The sequence below is a fragment of the Mobula hypostoma genome, chromosome 10, assembly GCF_963921235.1.
Source record: "Mobula hypostoma chromosome 10, sMobHyp1.1, whole genome shotgun sequence".
NCBI classification, from domain to species: domain Eukaryota; kingdom Metazoa; phylum Chordata; class Chondrichthyes; order Myliobatiformes; family Myliobatidae; genus Mobula; species Mobula hypostoma.
The window spans coordinates 95,105,649-95,124,951 of record NC_086106.1 but is presented as its reverse complement, the minus strand read 5'-3'; the positions used below and the strand labels follow the sequence as shown (position 1 = coordinate 95,124,951).

General features: G+C 39.1%; 1 protein-coding gene across 1 annotated transcript; it reads right to left on the bottom strand.

Moving 5' to 3' along the window:
- Window positions 1-4,292: 4,292 nt before the first annotated feature.
- vbp1 (von Hippel-Lindau binding protein 1) lies at window positions 4,293-18,710 on the bottom strand. Its single transcript, XM_063061406.1, has 6 exons — window positions 18,590-18,710; window positions 14,440-14,564; window positions 11,288-11,354; window positions 9,407-9,505; window positions 8,322-8,460; window positions 4,293-6,166 (listed from the first exon to the last, which is right to left on the bottom strand). Exons 1-6 carry the CDS (start codon window positions 18,668-18,670, stop codon window positions 6,096-6,098), a joined length of 582 nt encoding a protein of 193 aa, XP_062917476.1. The 5' UTR covers window positions 18,671-18,710; the 3' UTR covers window positions 4,293-6,095.
- Between the last annotated feature and the right edge of the window lie 593 nt (window positions 18,711-19,303).

The following is a 19,303-nucleotide window of genomic DNA, read 5'->3' as shown; positions in this document are numbered from 1 at the left end:
TGACACAATACCCACAGCTCTACACACCATCCTTACATACCTGGAGAAGAGGGATGCTTATGTGAGAATGCATTCAACACCATAATTCCCTCCATGTTTGACAAGAAGCTCAGAGATTTCGGCTTTCACCCTGGCTTGTGTAGCTGGATCCTGGATTTCCTGTCAAATCACTGGCAGGTGGTAAGAGTGGGCTCCCTCACCTCTGCCCTTCAACATAGGAGCTCCTCAGGGCTGTGTACTAAGCCTCCTCCTTTACTCTCTGTATACCCAAGACTGTGTCGCCACCCACAGCTCCAATCTGCTAATTAAATTTGTTGACATTACACTGATTGGCCTAATCTCAAATAATAATGAGGCAGCCGACAGAGAAGAAGTCATCACCCTGACACAGTGGTGTCATGAAAACAACCTCTCCCTCAATATTGCACAAACAAAGGAGCTGGTTGTGGACTACAGGAAGAATGGAGACAGGCTAACTCCTGTAGACATCAATGGATCTGGGGTTGAGAGGGTGAACAGCTTTAAGTTCCTGGGCATAAACATCACCGAGGATCTCACGTGGTCTGTACCTACTGGCTGTGTGGTGAAAAAGGCACAACAGCGCCTCTTTCACCTCAGATGGTTGAAGAAGTTTGGTATGGGCCCCCAAATCCCACAAACTTTCTATAGGGGCACAATTGAGAGCATCCTGACTGGTTGCGTCATTGCCTGGTATGGGAACTGTACTTCCCTCAGTTGCAGGACTCTGCAGAGAGTGGTGCAGACAGCCCAGCGCATCTGTACATGTGAACTTCCCACTATTCAGGACATTTATAAAGACAGGTGTGTAAAAACAGCCCGAAGGATCATTGGGGACTCAAGTCACCCCAACCACAAACTGTTCCAGCTACTACCATCCAGGAAATGGTATCACAGCATATGAGGGGTGATTGATAAGTTCGTGGCCTACAGTAGAAGGAGTCAATTTTAGAAAACCTAGCACATTTATTTTTCAACATAGTCCCCTCCTACATGTACACACTTAGTCCAGCAGTCGTGGAGAATACGGATCCCTTCTTTGTAGAAGTGGTCCACAGCAGGGGTGATTGATAAGTTTGTGGCATAAGGTAGAAGGAGATGAGTTATACAGCTCACGTTACATGCACATGCAGTTCAACTCTGAGTGAAAATGCAGAACGTTTTAAGTTTCTCCTCATCTTCTACCTTAGGCCACAAACTTATCAATCACTCCTGCTGTGGACCACTTTCCAGAGGTCCAAGACGCCAACTTTTACAAAGAAGGGATCCATATGCTCCATGACCGCTGGACTAAGTGTGTAAATGTAGGAAAAATAAATGCGCTAGGTTTTCTAAAATTGACTCCTTCTACCCTGGGCCACAAACTTATCAATCACCCCTTGTAAAAGCCAGGACAACAGGCTCTGGGGCAGCTTCTTCCACCAGGCCATCAGACTGCTTAATTCATGCTGACGCAACTGTATTTCTATGTGATATTGACTATCTTGTTGTACATATTTATTATTACTATAAATTGCACAATCAGATGGAGATGTAATGATTTTTACTCATGTATATGAAAGATGTAAGTAATAAAGTTGATTCAATTCAATTCAGATTGCTTCCAACTTTGATACATTAGATCCCAAAATAAGCTTTTGTTAATATATCTGCACCATCACTAGTGCCACCGACTTTCTTCCATCTCACCTCACTTCAGTGCTTGAATATACAGCACTTCACTGTCTCAACAACTACAAAGGGTTCCAGGCCAAAGTATCATCCTCTGTAAGTTCTGTTTCATCCCTAAATTCTTCTGCTTGTACCTTAATTGGTACAAAATCCAATTTAGTCAGCAATCCTGTGCTCTTCATTAACCCTTACAAAATCTTGATTCTGTACTCAAACACATGATGATATTGTTTCCCCATTCCCTCTGCCCATCTTTATAACCAGCTCCACCCTTCCAAGATCTAGTACTGCTCCAATTCCAGCCTGTTGTAACATCCTAATTTTCACCTAAAACTAGATGTCCAGGTGCTTTCCTCCTTGAACTGCTTCAGCTTGCTGGCTTAAATCTAGCTCTTTTATTTACTTCACATTAAATCAGATAAGGTAGATTGAAAATGTCCTTCAACACTGATAGTGCTCATCAATGAAAGCTGCTGTTGTTATGGTGGAGATGCAGTTCAGATGTGATAACTTACTATTCAAGATTTTTCAGGTTTAAAAGACACTTGGGTATAGATTCAACTTGTATATGGATATAGAGGGATATGGGCCAAACGGGGCTGCCTTAGATGGACATCTTGGTTGGCAGGTACAAGTTGAGCTGAAGTGTTTTTCAGTGCTATATTACCCAATAACTTCAAAACTGTCATTGTTCAAATGTTTGAACAAATTTTATGTGCTGCTTCTCTTGTTGAATAAACGACGACGTTATTGATCCATGTGCGTCAAAGTCCATGACAACCGTGGCATATTCATTAAGGTCCTTGAACAGGGCCTAATCCGCTGACCTGAAACAGTCTGTTAGCTGCTCCTCTGCCTCCTGTTTGTTGTCCTTACCACTGGTCTGTGCCTGTATGCAGGTAGGAGAACAGCCAGATGGTGAGGTTCCCTGAAAAACATTTGAGAGATGGAACAGTAGGCATTCCTGATGGTTGTGTATCTTGGGTCCTCTGGTGCTGCAGGTGATGTGCTGTTGGTAGTTGGGCAGAGGTGTTTTCACACTAGCTTCACTGAAATCCCACTGGTTTAAATAACCACTTTTTTTGAATAGTTCCAAAATTTCAAATGATGTCACAAACAGCTCCTTAAATTGTAAAAATAAGCAAACTGCAAATAAGTGTTTAAGGCTTTGAAATATAAAGCTATTTTAAATACCTGGAACGATTACCTTCTGTTACTAAAACTTACTTCTACCTTCTCCAATGCAGGCAGTCCAAAGTGCTTTTTCTTCCTCTTCATTAGCAAATACAAAATTCCAGTGCCACCATCTATTAACATCACTGACCATGCTTTCTAAATTGTTCTGTGGATAGCAAATTAAGTAACAGCATCATGCAAATTCCAGTTTTCAATGAAAATTCATCTATTCATCTTGTTCCTTCATTTAAGGCAATGACCTGTGCAAATCAGTGTTGTGCTATCATTAACACACTCCGTGGTTCTATGGTGTTTTGTCACCTACGCATGTCAGTTATCGCTGAAACTGGAATACAAGTACGAAAGAAAGAGAGAGTGAGAGAGAGAGTGAGAGAGAGAGAGAGAGAGAGAGAGACACACACACAGAGATGGATGCATCATGGATTAGTCCTCTAAAATATTTCTGATACGTAACTAATACCTTGTGATTTTTTGCCCCAAAACTGTAAATTGATCATGCATATAGACATTTCTGTATATGTTGGTGTCTACCTTACTTGGCCTGAACTGAGGAGGCAGTTAGGACTCAACTACATTGGCGGATTTGAAGTTAACACATAGCTCAGACTAGTTAAGGCTGACAAATTTCCTTTCCTAAAGGCAGCAGTGAACCATATAGATTTTACAACAATCCACAAGGTTTTGTTGCTACCAGTCCTGAGACCCATTTTAATTCAATATTTATCAGTTTAAGATTCCCAGTTGTCATAGAACACGGAAATTATGTAATTTTTAAAAAGATATATGAGCTTTGATATTAAATTGAAGCACGAGACTGCAATAGATGCACCAATTTAACTCTGACCTTCCAGAATCAGGACACGCAAGATCAGAATTTAGATGAGAGAAGGGAGATTACAACATTAAGGAATCAAACTATCTTTTTACGGACTTTGACACATGGATTAATTTTGTGTCAGAAGCATCCATACTGGCACTGAAGGTCAGTCATGATAAAAAAAAATGGTAGAACAGTGCTTGCACATCCTTGCAAGTATTCTACAGTATGGAGGTAGTGCTGTGTAAGAAAAGTTTTATATCTTATACAGTACCAACCACTTCAACAGCCATCAATTTCAGTAAACCCTGTGCAGTGGATTAAGGTACGCTTAAAAACAGATGCCAGGTACATTAAGGAATCAGAACAGATCTCAGAATCTGGAAGTCAACCTGTTTTCTTGAAGGCACATTAAAAATATTAAGGCTATGCTTAACATGGAAGAAAAAGGGTGGTAACACAAATACAAATTAATGCAGAGGCTTTAAAATACATTTTTAATGCAAAACTAATTAAGTGACCACCTGAATGTAATTTATCTTAGCAGAAGTAGCAGAAGTTAGGTTGAATGATCGGAAGTCCAAGCCAAATGTTACACAAAGGTGCTGGTACCAAGGATTTCAGAAGTTCAGATGGTGTGGTAACTGAAGGTTCACTAATAATATCAAAACTTTGGAATGGATACAAAAGTTGTTACCTTTGAAATCTCTTACACTTTTGTATCCTGGGATATTTCAAGTACCAAAGTAAGTTTTTGATATGTAACGTGTCTGCAACCTGATTGTACCCATCCAGTACAAGAGAAAGAATTACAATTTCAAGGATACAAACAGGCATGTGTTCTACAGTCAGCTTGTCCAAAGTGTACATTGGTTACAGAGAATAAGCTCATACGCAGATTAGAAAGAAAAAGAATCACATGTAATTTTTTTTTTAAATCTGTAACTCAATTCAAATCTTGAAGACTAAGTCAGCTTTTCCTCACTGATGGAGAGGGTACAGGAAGTAACATTGAAAAGAAATCACTCAGACAATTGTGGAGCTATGAAGCAGAGCTAACAACAACTTTTAGGGGAAGATTGAGTAGGAGTGATTTTACTTAACTTTATTGGGATGAGAATGATGAGGCCAGTGGAGTTGATCTTGTTATTGATTTTCAAAAGGCATTTGATACAAATATCGGACTTGCAAGTAACATTGAACATCTTAGGAGGAAAATAGAGAGCAGATTAAAAAGCAGTTATTGTAAATAGCTGCTTTTCAAATTGGAATAGGTCATATAAGAATTTCCCCAAGTTCAATTATGTCTAATTCTGAAATATGTCAATAACTTGGATATAGAGTGAGGTGTAAACTAGAATCTTAAAATCTAAATCTGATGTAGAAAAATAAAAATGAAATTCTGCACACAAAAGTGAGAACTGATAATTTTATAAGGGAAAAGGAGAGAAAATGCTAAGTGGTACAAATTTTAAAACAAAAGACTTGCACAGGAATTTGCTCACAGAACTTTGAAGATGACAAAGTGAGCTGTCAGCTTTCAAAAAGAAATTGGACATACACTAGAGATTTGGGGAAAAGAGGTAGGATGTTGAACTCACCGGGCTGGTCTTTAATACAAGTTGGTGCCAATTTAATTGGTCAAAGAGTATCCTTGTCTACTCTATAATGATCAATCTACAGTTGGTAAAAACTGGAAGGCATAAGTGTGTAAGAGGATAGAACAAATACAGGCAAGATCTGGTAATCTTAAAGACAGACCACAAGAGAAAATCATGTAAATCTTGAGTTGTCTTAAGTTCAGAAATGTGATAACCTATGCCAATATGACCAGAGAATATTTAATCCATTCACCAAGCAGCTGAAATGAAAAATGGTGTTCATCCCCAGCTGTGATGGACTTCACCTCAAGTACAAAATTTGCAAAGGAAGAAGTTAAATACTACAGGAGTACTTACTTTGTTCTATTCAGCAGTTTATTAACATCTCATGATAGAACCATACAAAATCTTTACAGGTATTGTATCACAGCAAGAACTTGTTGCATGGATACACAAGGTGTCTAATGTGCCTGTTTGACTGGGCTGCAGGACAGCTGCAAATGTGACTTGCAGTGAAAACTGGCAACAATACATCTTGAACCTGTACTCTGTGACAATCTTTTCCATTACCACAAATGCCATATAATCATGCAATATATCGGTGTGTCTACGTGTCTGTAGCTTTAGTCTTTCATCTGCTCCTAGATGTAACATTCAATTTTTCTGCATTATTCAAAGAGTAAAATAACTGCAGCTTTCCAAACGCAAATATTGCCAAATTGGTGGATTTTTTTTTAAGAAAACAAAGATGAGTTTGGTTGTTAAAGTGTGTAAAAATGTGTTTTGGCGAGCTATGCACTGCTTTTTGATGCTGCTTCAGAGCTTCTCCTCTTAACGTCCCAGTTATACACTCTTGCCATATCTAAAATTCAATCAATTAAGGACAAATCAGATGCATTACAGTGGGTGCAATGCCAATAACTCCTACATAGCAGCAGTTTTTCTGTTAACAGTAAAACAGTACATTATAAAAAGAGCTCTCTAACTGGTTTCAATAGAACCATGCTTGACCTTGAATGTGAGTACGGCAAAGTAATGGTTTGAGTGTTGCATGATATATTATGAATTTAAATTAAATTGAAATAAGACATCATGAAAATTGATCATGAAACATAAGTGCAAGTACACAAGTTATCCTCTTGAGCACCCAACTATCTAGTCTAGTCTATCAATGTTTATTCCTAAATTATGCAATGGATGTTTCAGAAGGTGCTTAGTTGGTCTCTTCAGAAGGTCTCTTCTTGATATGTGATTCCAACAGGACGTGGAGCCACTACATTGAACCCTCCTTTGCCTGTGAGTACAGTAAAATTAATCAGACAATGGATCCTATCATGTCTCATCATTGATATAAACTTGCAAGAGATGTATGTGAGATAAACTTCCAAATCTATTGCAACTAGTAAACTGGGTTTGAGGCTTGAAAATGCTGCCCCAGACATATGCAAAATGAAAGCACAAATGGCATTTATGCCTCCAGCAAAACCGTGGCATTTTCTGCCAACTACAGCTATCTCCATCTAAGCTCCTTCAAACCAATGGGTGCAGATACAAATTTGCACACGACCAATTTCGCATCCACTGCACTTGCTGAAAAAACATCATGCCTTATCGTTCTCTCTATATTCTACAACAATTTCCTTCTCCTACTCTATAACTGTTCTACAGAATGCGAGAAACTCCTGGCTCATTTATGAAATTACTTCTTATCTCCCTTATGCTGTCTCTTAGATCACCCTATTCATGAGACCCATCTTTTATTCCGTCACCCCATTTTACTCCAATTAAATTGATGACAAGGCACCTTGCCTTCCTGCCCTCATGGTACGGTTATCACAGAGTATGGTTAACATATTCTACACTATCAGGAGAGCTCACCAATGCTGAAGAGAGGGAAGAGAAATGCACATCTACACTCATGTCATTCTGCAAATACGCATGAGAGCATCCTAACACACTGCATCACTGCATGGTACCAACACTACATTGCAATGGACAGAAAGACTCTACAACAGGCTGTCAAAACTGCCCAGTGCATCACTGACACCAGCGTAACCACCTTCAAAGATAGATACATATATACACCCAGAAAAGTGCCAGAAAATAGCCAGTAACATCATGAAGGATTCTACCCAACCTGCTCATGGACCATTTGTCCTACTCCCATCATCAGAGAGGAGGCCCACGTAGCATCCACACCAGGACCACCAGACTCAAAAAGTTACTTTTCCAAAGCAGTAAGGCTGATCAACACCTCCACCCAATAACTCAGTCTTCCAGCCCCCCATCACCACTACTTTAAAACCTTCTGTCAGCCATTTAATGTACAGACACTCCTGTGCACGTAACTTCACTCTATGGACATACTATATAAGCTATCTTATGTATTTATATGTACTGTGATTTTTTTTTATCATTGTGTTATCTTATTGTGTTTTTTTGTGCTGTATCAGATTATTTTGTTCTCCTTTACCCTTGTGTACTGGAAATGATATTAAACAACCTTGAATCTTTGGCAGCAACACAGAAAATACTTGCTGAGCACAAACCCTTACCAATTTCCCATCTATCATTTGCAGACCTATGTAGTACAAAAAAATGAAGTTGTTGACTAATTGTAGCAAAGGAGTACTTAGCAACTTCAGCTGCTGCTGCATTAAACAACAAAATTGGCATTTAATATCAGAATACATAACTATCAATTTCCTGGCCTATGAAATTATTACTGTACGGATATAACCATTTCAAATGCCCTACTTGAGGGAGCAGCATAGTAGGGCTAAGTACTAGAGAAGATAAAGGAAAAAAAATAGATGGTAAACATGAAGAGAATTGCTCTGCACCTACTATCTGTCAGTTGGAAGTCTGCATCCATTCTAGGCTGATTTAGGCTAGTGATCGCCAATCAGTTTCTGACCTTTACAAGATAAACAATAAATGTGAACAGAAATCTGAACAAAACCTATAAAAGCATTACATTTTCTCATTGCTCGGTGCCAACTTGGTCAAAAGGATACTGACTTCTGTGGTGGTGAACTGATCACGAAGGAAATCCAGATCTTCTTCTAGCCCTTCTAGATTACGAGTTGCAGTTGTTAGATTCTTCTCGAGTAATGCTCGAGCTTCATCAATATCATATTCAAGCATTACATTAGCCTGCAGCAAGACAGAAACCTTTCTTAACCAATCTTCCATTGGTTCCCACCCATATCTCTTTCCACTTTTGATTTTAAATAGTAAGAACTCAATAATGTGGTCTTGTCAACAATGTTTTAATGAAAGTGCACACAAAGATAAAACTAATAGCAGCATCACCAATAATGAAGCTCTGAATGCATATTGTTCACTGCACCTTCCTCTACAACAATTTCCTGAATCTGTTTGCTCCTTGTTCTACAATTTAATGTTTTGCTGACCCCAAGAGAAATTAATATTAAACTATTGTTCCATGATCTATTGTATCTTTTCTTTTACTCATTTAGGTGATACCTACATGCCTGGCCTTGATTTTCACCTAAGTTATTCACCAGTAAAAGAGAAAGCAACAGACAATCACCCATGAGATTGCCTGGCACTTCAATATCACAACTCTCTTTAATCAACATATTGAATCATTAGCTTTATAGAGTGCACATTGTTCAATTGAACATGTTGTAACCCACGCTATTAAAATATGAGTCAATTAGTGAGCTGAGAAACCCTCATTAAAGAAACATTTACTCTCCTTTTCAGTAGTTACAATAATATTAAGTTACCTGTTAAATATATAGATAAATTCTACCTGGCTATAGATTGGATCCAATTTCACATAATGTGAAAAAGCAAAAGCCAGCCATTGTTAGGGATGTAATAGGATTCATTCTCAAGCTTTCTGGTTTTGGGTCACTGACCTGTGGGTCATTTCCCACCTGCTATTTGTTGCATTTACTTCTCTTATTTAAATTTTTCAGTGTTTGCAGCATTTTGATTTTGTATACAGAACAGCTTGCTTTGGAACCTGTATTGAAAGGGCTTGAACCTGAAGATTTTATCTGCATGCTCATTCTCCTCATATAAAGCAGAAAAATAAACACAGGAAGAAAATCTATGAGCCTGAACTTACCCCCAACCATAAGCACACTTTATCCGTAGGAGGGACCGATGCTTTAGCATACAAATTGTCTGCCAGGAGAAACATAGTCTCCATTGGATCTGTGGAATCCTTTAAAATAAAGAAAAAGCAGAAGGCAAGCTCACTATCAAATATATCAAGCAAATACTTTCTCTCTCCTCAATATATGTATTACTCACAGAAATCTAGAACCTGGCTTCAGCAATCTAGTTTGGCACTGAATATTATGAAAGTAGACAAAATATATTAGGAGTATGAAGTTCATTGAGAAATGAAACAATTAATGAAATAAAAATAGAAAATACTGGTATTACTCAACAGGTGAGCTTTGTGGAGAGAAACTAGAGTTAAAACTTCAGGGTGATGAAAGGTCATGAGCCTAAAATATTTATATATTCCTGCTTCACTTTACACCGCACGCTGTCGGAGCAGTGCTGCCAGGATAATCATGGACACGACCCACCCAGCTAACACACTTTTCATTCCTCTTCCCTCCGGGAGAAGGCTCAGGAGCTTGAAGACTCGTACGGCCAGATTTGGGAACAGCTTCTTTCCAACTGTGATAAGACTGCTGAACGGATCCTGACCCGGATCTGGGCTGTACCCTCCAAATATCCGGACCTGCCTCTCAGTTTTTTTGCACTACCTTACTTTCCATTTTCTAGTTATGATTTATAATTTATATTTTTAATATTTACTATTGATTTGTACTCCAGGGAGCAGGAAGCGTAGAATCAAATATCTCTGTGATGATTGTATGTTCTAGTATCAATTGTTTGGTGACAATAAAGTATAAAGTTGCACAACTTGAGTATTTCCAGTATGTTCTATTTTAATTTCAAAATTCTAGCATCCCTGGTATTTTGCTTTGTATTCAACTGAAATCAGGGTGAAACTGCTTGCTCAGTGTTCACTTTTTTTGCTTCACTTTATAATGATTTAAACTTGAAAATGTGTTTAACTTAGAAAGAATTCTTCTTAAAGACCATCAGAAACAAAATGAAAGGGATATTTAAGCAGAAGTGTTTATATTCAAGGAATATTTTGCCATAGGAAAGTGGCAAAGATCTTTTTTTTTATCTTTCATATGGCTAGATGAACATTTCGGTGAAAATTAATGGTATCAATCAGGGACATTTACTTCCTTGCAATTTTAAAGTAGATTAGAAATAAAGAAAATACAGAATCTTAGGAGAATGACAAGATAATAACTATTTTTATTTTATCTTAGCAGAGGTATTTCTGTAAATGTTTCATTTTGTGATCCAAACATTTGACTCATCGTGTTTGATCCAAGAGATCCTTGGAATGGGATCCTCGGAATGGCGTGGATCATTCTAGCACATGTCAAATTAAATAAAATGTAAATGTTTTTTTTAAATTTTATCAGTCCAGGGAAATTCCGTTGTGGGTAAAATCAGTAAAATAGCATTTCTGAAAATCCCCTACGCTTGGAAACTTAGTTACTTATCTGTTCAATGCTATAGTAGAGCAAGTAGAATTACTGCTTTACAGCTTTTGTAACTCAGGTTCAGTCTCGATCCCTACCTGTGATCAGAGTTTGCACATTTCCTGTTTGGATTTTCTCCCACCTTCCAAAGATATGCAGGTCAATAGCTTATACGGCCATTGTAAATAGCCCCTATTGTGTACATGAGTAATGGAATATGGTGTGGGCAAATGGGAAGGAGCGGAAAGAAAGTGTAGTACAAATAGTCAGCATGAATTTGGAGTTCCCATGTGCCTGTTTCCATGCTGTATGCCTATGATTAACAATGTCTGAAAAACACAGAACAAACGTCCAAGAGCAATGAACAAAAAAAATCTGCCAATTGGCCAGTTTTACGTGAAACTTTGATATCAGAGTTTTACCTTTTTCTTCTGCATGTGTTTTAAGATTTCTAACGTCTGTTTAATTTCCGGAATTTGACTTTTTAGCCTGGGAAAGAGAAAAGCAAGTTATCATCCTCTGGCTGATAAACTGCGATTACTGTTATAGAAACATTCAACTTGCCGTATAAAACGTGAAGAGTATAAGATCTCCAACTTAAGTATTAAACTAGATCTGAACACAACCCAAGTATTTACACCCAGAAGGTTGGCATCATGCACACCAAATACCCTATATCAGTGGTCCCCAACCACCAAGCTGCAAAGATGTGTGACCGGGCCTCGAGGGAACGATATGATTTGGCGATATGAAACGATATGAGTCAGCTGTACCTTTTCTCATTCCCTGTCATGCACTGTTGAACTTGAACAACCATCCCCCTCACCCCGTCTGCCGGTCCGCAAGAATATCGTCGATATTAAACCGGTCTGCGATGCACAAAAGGTTGGGGACCCCTGCCCTATATTATGTGGCCCATAACCCTGCCACAAACAATATTCAGTATTTTCTAATGCCAAAAATGTAGAAACACATACAAAATGCTGGAGGAACTCAGCAAGTCAGCCAGTATCTGTGGAGGCTAATAAACAGTTGATGTTTCAGGCCGAGACCAAAACATCAACAATTTATTTGGGCTTCTGCTGCCTTCTTTTTCTAATCCTGAAGGGTCTTAGCATGAAATGTGAACAGTTTATTACCCTTCATAGATGCTGCTTGACTTGCTGAGTTCCTCCAACATTCTCTGTGCGTTGCTCAAAATTTCCAGCATCTGCAGAATCTCCTGTGTCTATTGAGAAACACATATTTGCCCATGATGTTAAAGCCTATCAAGTCAGTGCCGGCTCTCAGTGCAAAACAAATATTCACGTATTTCTCTGTGACTTATTCTCTCACAAATGTCTATCAACTCTACTCTGATTCTCTAATCACTCACCTATACCAGGGGTAATTTTTGCCATCATCATACTTAGGTGCTGTGTCAAATGACATGGGCAATCATGGTCTTCCATCTGTCCCTAATCTGTGAGGGGTCGCCGCTTGTGGGGAAACACCCCCTCTTGCTGCCGTTACCATTCCTTTCTCTATCCATGACCATGATCATTCCTGACAAACTTTTCTACAGAAGTGGTTTGCCATTGCCTTCTTCTGGACAGTGTCTTAAGAAGACGGGTGACTCCGATTTGGTCGCCGGCCGCTCGACCATGGTTTTTTGGTAGCGGGCGGGCGCCCGGCGGCCATGGCCGAGTGGTCGGCGACTTGGGCTGGCTCCCCCACCAGACTTAGTCTGCTGAGGACACCCAGCAGGACTAAAAAAAACAAGACCTGACAAAGGGCGGATGAGCTCCTTGTGAGCCAACGGCCATCTTCCCTGGAAGAGATTAAAGCCTCACCACGTATCTACGAATCGTATGCTGTGCATCTAGTTAGAAGAGATATGATGAACTTGTGCGCTGCACCGTGTGCCTGGACCTGCCCAAGGCCTCCGCCTAAGGAAGGGCCGAGCTCGAAGAAGCGGCCGTAGCTGGAGGCCGACACGGCCTCGGGCTCGAGTTCGGCGGGGGCGGTGGCAAGGCAGGAAGCAAGAACAAACTGGAGGACAGGCTGTACACGGTGCTGTCGCAAGATCGAAGAAGCCAACCCTGGATTCGGGACGGCACCCACTGACTGACTGACTCCAGTCATTATCAATATACTTCAGAGACTGCCTGCCTGGCATCAGTGATTGTATAATCAGGACTTATGATGTGCACCAGCTACTCTTATGACTATCCACCACCTGCTCCTATGGCTTCAAGTGACCCTGATCTGGGGCCTAAGCAGATGCTACCCCTGCCCATGGGTGACCTGCAGACTAGCAGAGGGAAGGAGCGCTTTACATCTCCTTTCTTTTGACCCTGATTGCCAGAGCTGTCAGATACTAGTATGACTACCAATAAAACTATGATAGGATTCTGATGGTGTACCCATATTATAGCATTTTTTGGAAATTCATAACTAAATTTTAAAAAAAGTGGCACTGATTTTTCACTGATCTAACAGATTCAACATTTGAACATTTCAATTGGATTGTAGGTACTTGTTTTCTATAGACAACAATGATAACTTAATTTTTCTACTAGTTAGTTGTAGCTCAATAGTTCAAGAATATCAGCTGTACAATTACACTGTGTCCAAATATGTAAAGGCAGCATATTCTTTTGACTCTGGGAGTATCACTAAAGGTCTGTCTTTAAGTTATTTACTTGCTACTGGATACTATACAAGTAATTTAATCAGATTATGTTCTAATCTTTAAAGTGAATAAAACTGAACAGCAAGTTGCCCATTAAAAGTGTAATGAATAAAATTATTCATTTTCAACAGAAATACATAGAGAGAATTAAAAATTGCAGAAAAAAATGTAATAGAAGCAAATATTCTCCAGAAACACAGCTGATATTTGTGTTCACGGGAAATCAGGCGAAACTTCAGAATGCAATTGAAAAAATGGTTGAAAATATTTTCATACCCCTTCTAATAAAACTATTTAATTCATGCACTTCTTGCATGTTAGGAGTTTTGATAGAGGTCTAATCTCTGAGAAATATTTTCATAAAGAGCTCCAGAGCCATTTGGGTGCTTTTCCTCATGATAAGTTACCCATTTAAAAAATGCTTTATGTGTTAGCAATTTGTTCTAACAGAAGGAACCCGAGTGTGGCAACTCATTGCAAGCTGCTCTCTGGAGATTCACTCATTGCTTCTATTATAATTGTTCTGTTTTTTCAATCTAAATTCTGTGTCTCTAAGAATTACTAATAATAAGTACTACGACTTTATCATTTTCTGTCGGAGTCACTCTGTATACAGACATAAACTCAATGTGTACGAATTATCTTATGTTTAGTAGATTACAGTAAATTGAGGCAGCATTTATGTGGGGCAACTCTTGAAGATCAAAAACTAATCGAAAAAGCAGCTTGGATTCCCTACCTTATTGCTTTACCTTGTACAATCTCAGTGCATTATTATAATGATTTGATCTGTATAAACTACGTGCAAGACAAGTTCTTCAATGTACCTCAGTACACGTGACAATAATAAATCAATTTTCCAACTGGATATTTTTGCTACCTAACTATTTGATCTCTCACCTTCTCTTCTTTTGCGATAGATTTAGTTCCATGAATTTGTATTTCTGGTACTGTTCATCTAACCTCCTCAACACAAGGTCTGCTGTCTCATTTCCAGGTTGCTTCATAAATGCAATAACATCTTCCTGGAAGACAAAAGATTAGGGAATTTTAAAAAATGCAGATTGAAATGAATTTAAAAGAAATGAAGATCAATTATATACCATTAAGCAAAGGGGAAAAAAATCAAGTATGAGTGATTGAGTTGTGCAGTCAAGAAAACTTAATTTTGACTTTTGTTTCAAATTGGATCTGACAGAGGTGGAATAACTACAATCAAGATCACAGCACATGGATAGCATCTATGTGATATCAACTCATAATCTGAGCTGTCCAACAACTTACTGGAAGTGAGGAGGGCAAAGACAGGGTTTGGACAAGTGTGATCACTTTTCTATGATTTAATAACTTGATGGCCAACACTGTCTAACCTTGTGCATAGATTAAGACAATGACACAAAACTAAAATTGTTAGTCTCCAATATACTGTTAGTTGTTATCTATAACTGAATGATTCACAGTCAATTAGTCAGAAGACCGGTCATTTAAGTAACAAATATATTTAATGAAAGCTACATACCCTCAGTTCCTGCACTTTTTTAAAAGTGTAATACTACACACAATGCAGAGATAAGTGGCAGAAGAGTAGCAGACAAATTTTTAGAATTACAGCTCATCAATTCAAAAGGACACAATTTCTCAACAAATAGCAATGGCTGTAAAAGTGATTATAAAACAATTGTCAGTATAAAACATCTACTTCAAAAGTCTTCTAGACTCTCCCAAAATAAGTAAATCCACTTAACAGCATATCATACATTTCTTGCATTTTTCAGAACTGTTCTGGAAAAAAAATGCACAAACTACAATTAGACAGCCGATGTGGTAAACAAATCAGAAAAAGTTGCACAGAAAGTGAAGATCAATAAAATTACATAGAATTACATGGGCAATTCAGCACTAAAACTACTGGCTTAGACTCTATGCATCTCTTGAAATAATACTTTGACAATGCAAATTAAAGTTATTGAAATAAATGTACAGACTATTTTCTTAACAGGGAGAAAATCCAAAAATCTGAGATGCAAATGGACTTGGGAGTCCTTGTGCAGAACACCCTAAAGGCTAACTTGCAAATAGCATCGGTGACGAGGAAGGCAAATGGAACGTTAGCATTCATTTCAAGAGGTCTAGAGTACAAGAGTAGGGACGTGATACTGAGGCTTTATAAGGCAATGGTGAGGCTACACATCGAGTATTGTGAACAGTTTTGGGCTCCTCATCTAAGAAGAGATGTGCTAGCATTGGAGAGGGTTCAGAGGTTCATAAGGATGATTCTGGGAATGAAAGGGTTATCATATGAGGATCGTTTGATGGCTTTGGGTCTGTACTCACTGGAATTTAGAAGGATGGGTGGGGAGATCTCATTGAAACCTTTCAAATATTGAAAGGCCAAGACAGTAGATGTGGAAAGGATGTTTCCCATGGTGGGGGGAGTCTAGGACAAGAGGGTACAACCTCTGGCTAGAGGGGAATCCACTTAAAACAGAGATCCGATGTTTCTTTAGACAGAGTTTGGTGAATTAGTGGAATTTATTAGCACAGGCAGCTGTGGAGGCCAAGTCATTGAGTGTATTTAAGGCAGCGCATGATAGGTTCTTGATTGAACACGGCATCAAAGGTTACGGGGAGAAGGCTGTGGAGCGCCTTAGGAGCAAAGGATCAGCCATGATTGGAAGGCGGAGCAGACTCGATGGGCCAAATGTCCTCATTCTGCTCCCATGTCAAAGGTAGTTTTCATTGAGATTTTCCAGATGCTTCTTCCAGTGCTCTTGGCTGGGGTGGTGCCTTGGGTATTTGGAATGTAAATGATCTTGATAGAACCAAATAACCTATGCATTGGGGTCACTGGCCAATTAGCTGCATTTCCTGTGCTGCTTTCATCAATCATCTGTATCTGTGGTCTTCAAACAGCTGATTTATTGCAACATTTCCAATCCAATAATACCACGCTTTTACAGTGCAAGAACTCCTAGATCCCCTCGACAGTTTCATCTAACTAGTCTCAGTGTATTCAGGTATAGAAAACCAAGAGTCTCTTCCATTCATCAGGTTTACACAAAAATAATGGCTGCTCTGGTTAGGAAATTTTGTGCATCTGTAAAAGCAAAGCCAGAAAAAGGAGTAAGTTGCAGAAGAGGAGACAAAACTTGGAAATAGAGGAAGGAAGAGTGAATAGAGTTCAGAACATTGCATTTATTCAGCAACACAGTTGTACTGTCACTGTAGAACATTCAAGCCTTGTTGAGGCTAAAAAGCTTGACATTTCAGAACTGTTCTGGAAAAAAAATGGACAAACTACATTTAGACAGCCGATGTGGTAAACAAATCAGGAAAAGTTGCACAGAAAGTGAAGATCAATAAAATTACATAGAATTACATGGGCAATTCAACACTAAAACTACTGGCTTAGACTCTATGCATCTCTTGAAATAATACTTTGACAATGCAAATGAAAGTTATTGAGCAATGCAAGTTTTAAAAGCGCATTTTAAATAAATCTTTTATAACATTACTTGTGGCGAGTCACATATTTTATAAAACAGTATTATATTGAGCAATTGTCCCAGAAATGCAGGACCATCCATTACCCACGCATCAATCCATCAGAAGGCTTTTTGAGATACTTTAACAATAGGATTGACACACATTTGCTGACATGCTCGACTATTTTCCTATCAGTTCCCTTGACTCTATAACAAGCACTAAGTTCTGATAAAACCCAGCTGCACATTACTTGACAAAAAATTGACCAAATTAATCTGTTCATGCTATAAATTTCCCTCAGTCATTGCTGGCATCACACCCCTTGCCTTCTTTTACTTCCATTGAAATAGACCATCCAATACATTGCTCACCTTCATTCCAGTCTCACTCCATTTCTCAAAAGATTCTCATTTCCAGGCATATTCAATCCTATGATTGTTTTTGTTAAGTCACTGCAACTAACAGACAAAACTTCTCACCTTCAAATCTCTCCATAATCACAATTTCCACTCTCTGTACCTCTCCTATTCATTTATTAGTATATATTCCATTCTCTCTCTGCCTTGTTAATCCCCTTCTCCATCTCTAACAGAACTCAGTTTCTGTTACACTTGATATATTCACCCTATTAATTTGACCGAAGTCAATCTTTTCAAACAAGGTGTTGGCCAGTAATCCATATCTTTCTCTCTTTTTCTGTCAGGCTTTTGTATGTGGACCAGCTTGGCGTACTTTCAATACAGAAAGCAGTATTTGTATAGAGGCTAATCAATCACAAACTGAGGGATGCTGAAAAATGGTGCACAAATAATATTCAAGAAAAAAACATTAAATAGCAATCTATAAATCATGTGAATTTCTTCCCCTCCCCCATTACCACCATGTTTGTTCCTTTAAAAAGTGCAGACACTAATCTATGTGTTCTTTCTATAAATGATTATCATCTTTCAAGCAAGCTGCATTTGTATATCGTTCCCCTCCACTGCATTCCCACCATTCTTTAAGTGTAACAGAGAACAATTCAAGTCCCATATATACAGTGATCCCAAATTAATTCCTTTCTCTGGGAAGTTGCAGACTCTGCCATTAACATGATGCTCTGGTGACATCAGAAATCTTTCGATGCCTCTTCCAGAATCCGAGTGTGTGTGCAGAATATTTAAACGCAAAATGCACTGCCTTGTCCTTGTCTATTGTCCACTTACACTCACCAAGAGTTACTGGATAGTGAACAGCAAGAATAAAAAGTCTGCTAAATTCATCCCTCCCAAGATCACCGGAACTGAGGCGTGGAGCCGGTCAGTTCAGGAATGGAATCTGGGACTTATTACTCTGTTGAGGCCCAATGGCCATATAGCATAGGCATAATTCAGTGTAAGGCAATATTGCAGTTAAAGGAACCAGCTGAATGTCCAACGCCTGCAGGGCGAGGGGTGCCTCACTAACGCCAATCTCCATGGGGACAGAATCTCTCTCGCTCACAAGCCGGGCCTCGGACACGCACTCCAAGGTTGCGATGGCTACAAGATGGCCCCACCCTGATCGCGACCCTCGGGGGCCTTACCACAAACACAGCCTGAGGAATGCCGAGGTGTTTACGGCTCGAAGCCGCGTTGCTATCGCCGCTCCCACTGGTAGTCGCCATCTTGGGGCACACTGACGTATTTTGAGTGACGCAACTCAGGCTGCCCGTGCTTCTTGCCTATTGGTTCAATCCTAAAGTCGCGGCGCCCCTGTCAATCATAAAAGTATTGCTCCTCTTTTGAAACAGCATGCAAGTAACGCCGAACCGCCCTCTATTTCCAATTCACCGAACGCGTAAGAATGCGTAAAGACAACTCCATACAATAGGGTGTATCACCCTGGAGGTAACGGTGCTATGGTTTTTTAAAAAGGTATTACCACTACTAAATGAATTGACCAAATGTCACGTAGGTGAAATGTTTTTGCACTGTATTCTCGTATATACTGTTTATTTTATTATGAATAAAGTTTATTTTTGAACTTAAAAAGAAGCTCAATAGTGGGCCCAAACTGCAAAGTGATTGGAAATAGTAAACAGTTGACATAAGACTGCATACAAAAAAGCAATCAACTTCAGAAAAGATTTTAAAAATTGTGAAGAGTGGGATTTCTCATCATTCGCCTAATGAATTTAAAACTACATAACATTTCGTGTGTACACAAAGCTAGTTCTCACTGGGTAGCCCCTGAGATTGAGGTAACTACCCTTTTGGTATTCCTAACCCCTTCAGAGCTCTTTCTTGTTACCTTAATA

What these genes read in the sequence shown, in the direction of transcription:
- vbp1 (XM_063061406.1), bottom strand. Translation starts at nt 18,670, where the DNA reads ATGGCGACTACCAGTGGGAGCGGCGATAGCAACGCGGCTTCGAGCCGT. An exon ending in AACACATGCAGAAGAAAAAG is followed by an intron (nt 9,506 to 11,287) that starts GTAAAACTCTGA and finishes TTTATTTTAAAG; the next exon opens with GATTCCACAGATCCAATGGA. An exon ending in GTTCACCACCACAGAAGTCA is followed by an intron (nt 6,167 to 8,321) that starts GTATCCTTTTGA and finishes ATTGAATTTTAG; the next exon opens with ATATGGCAAGAGTGTATAAC.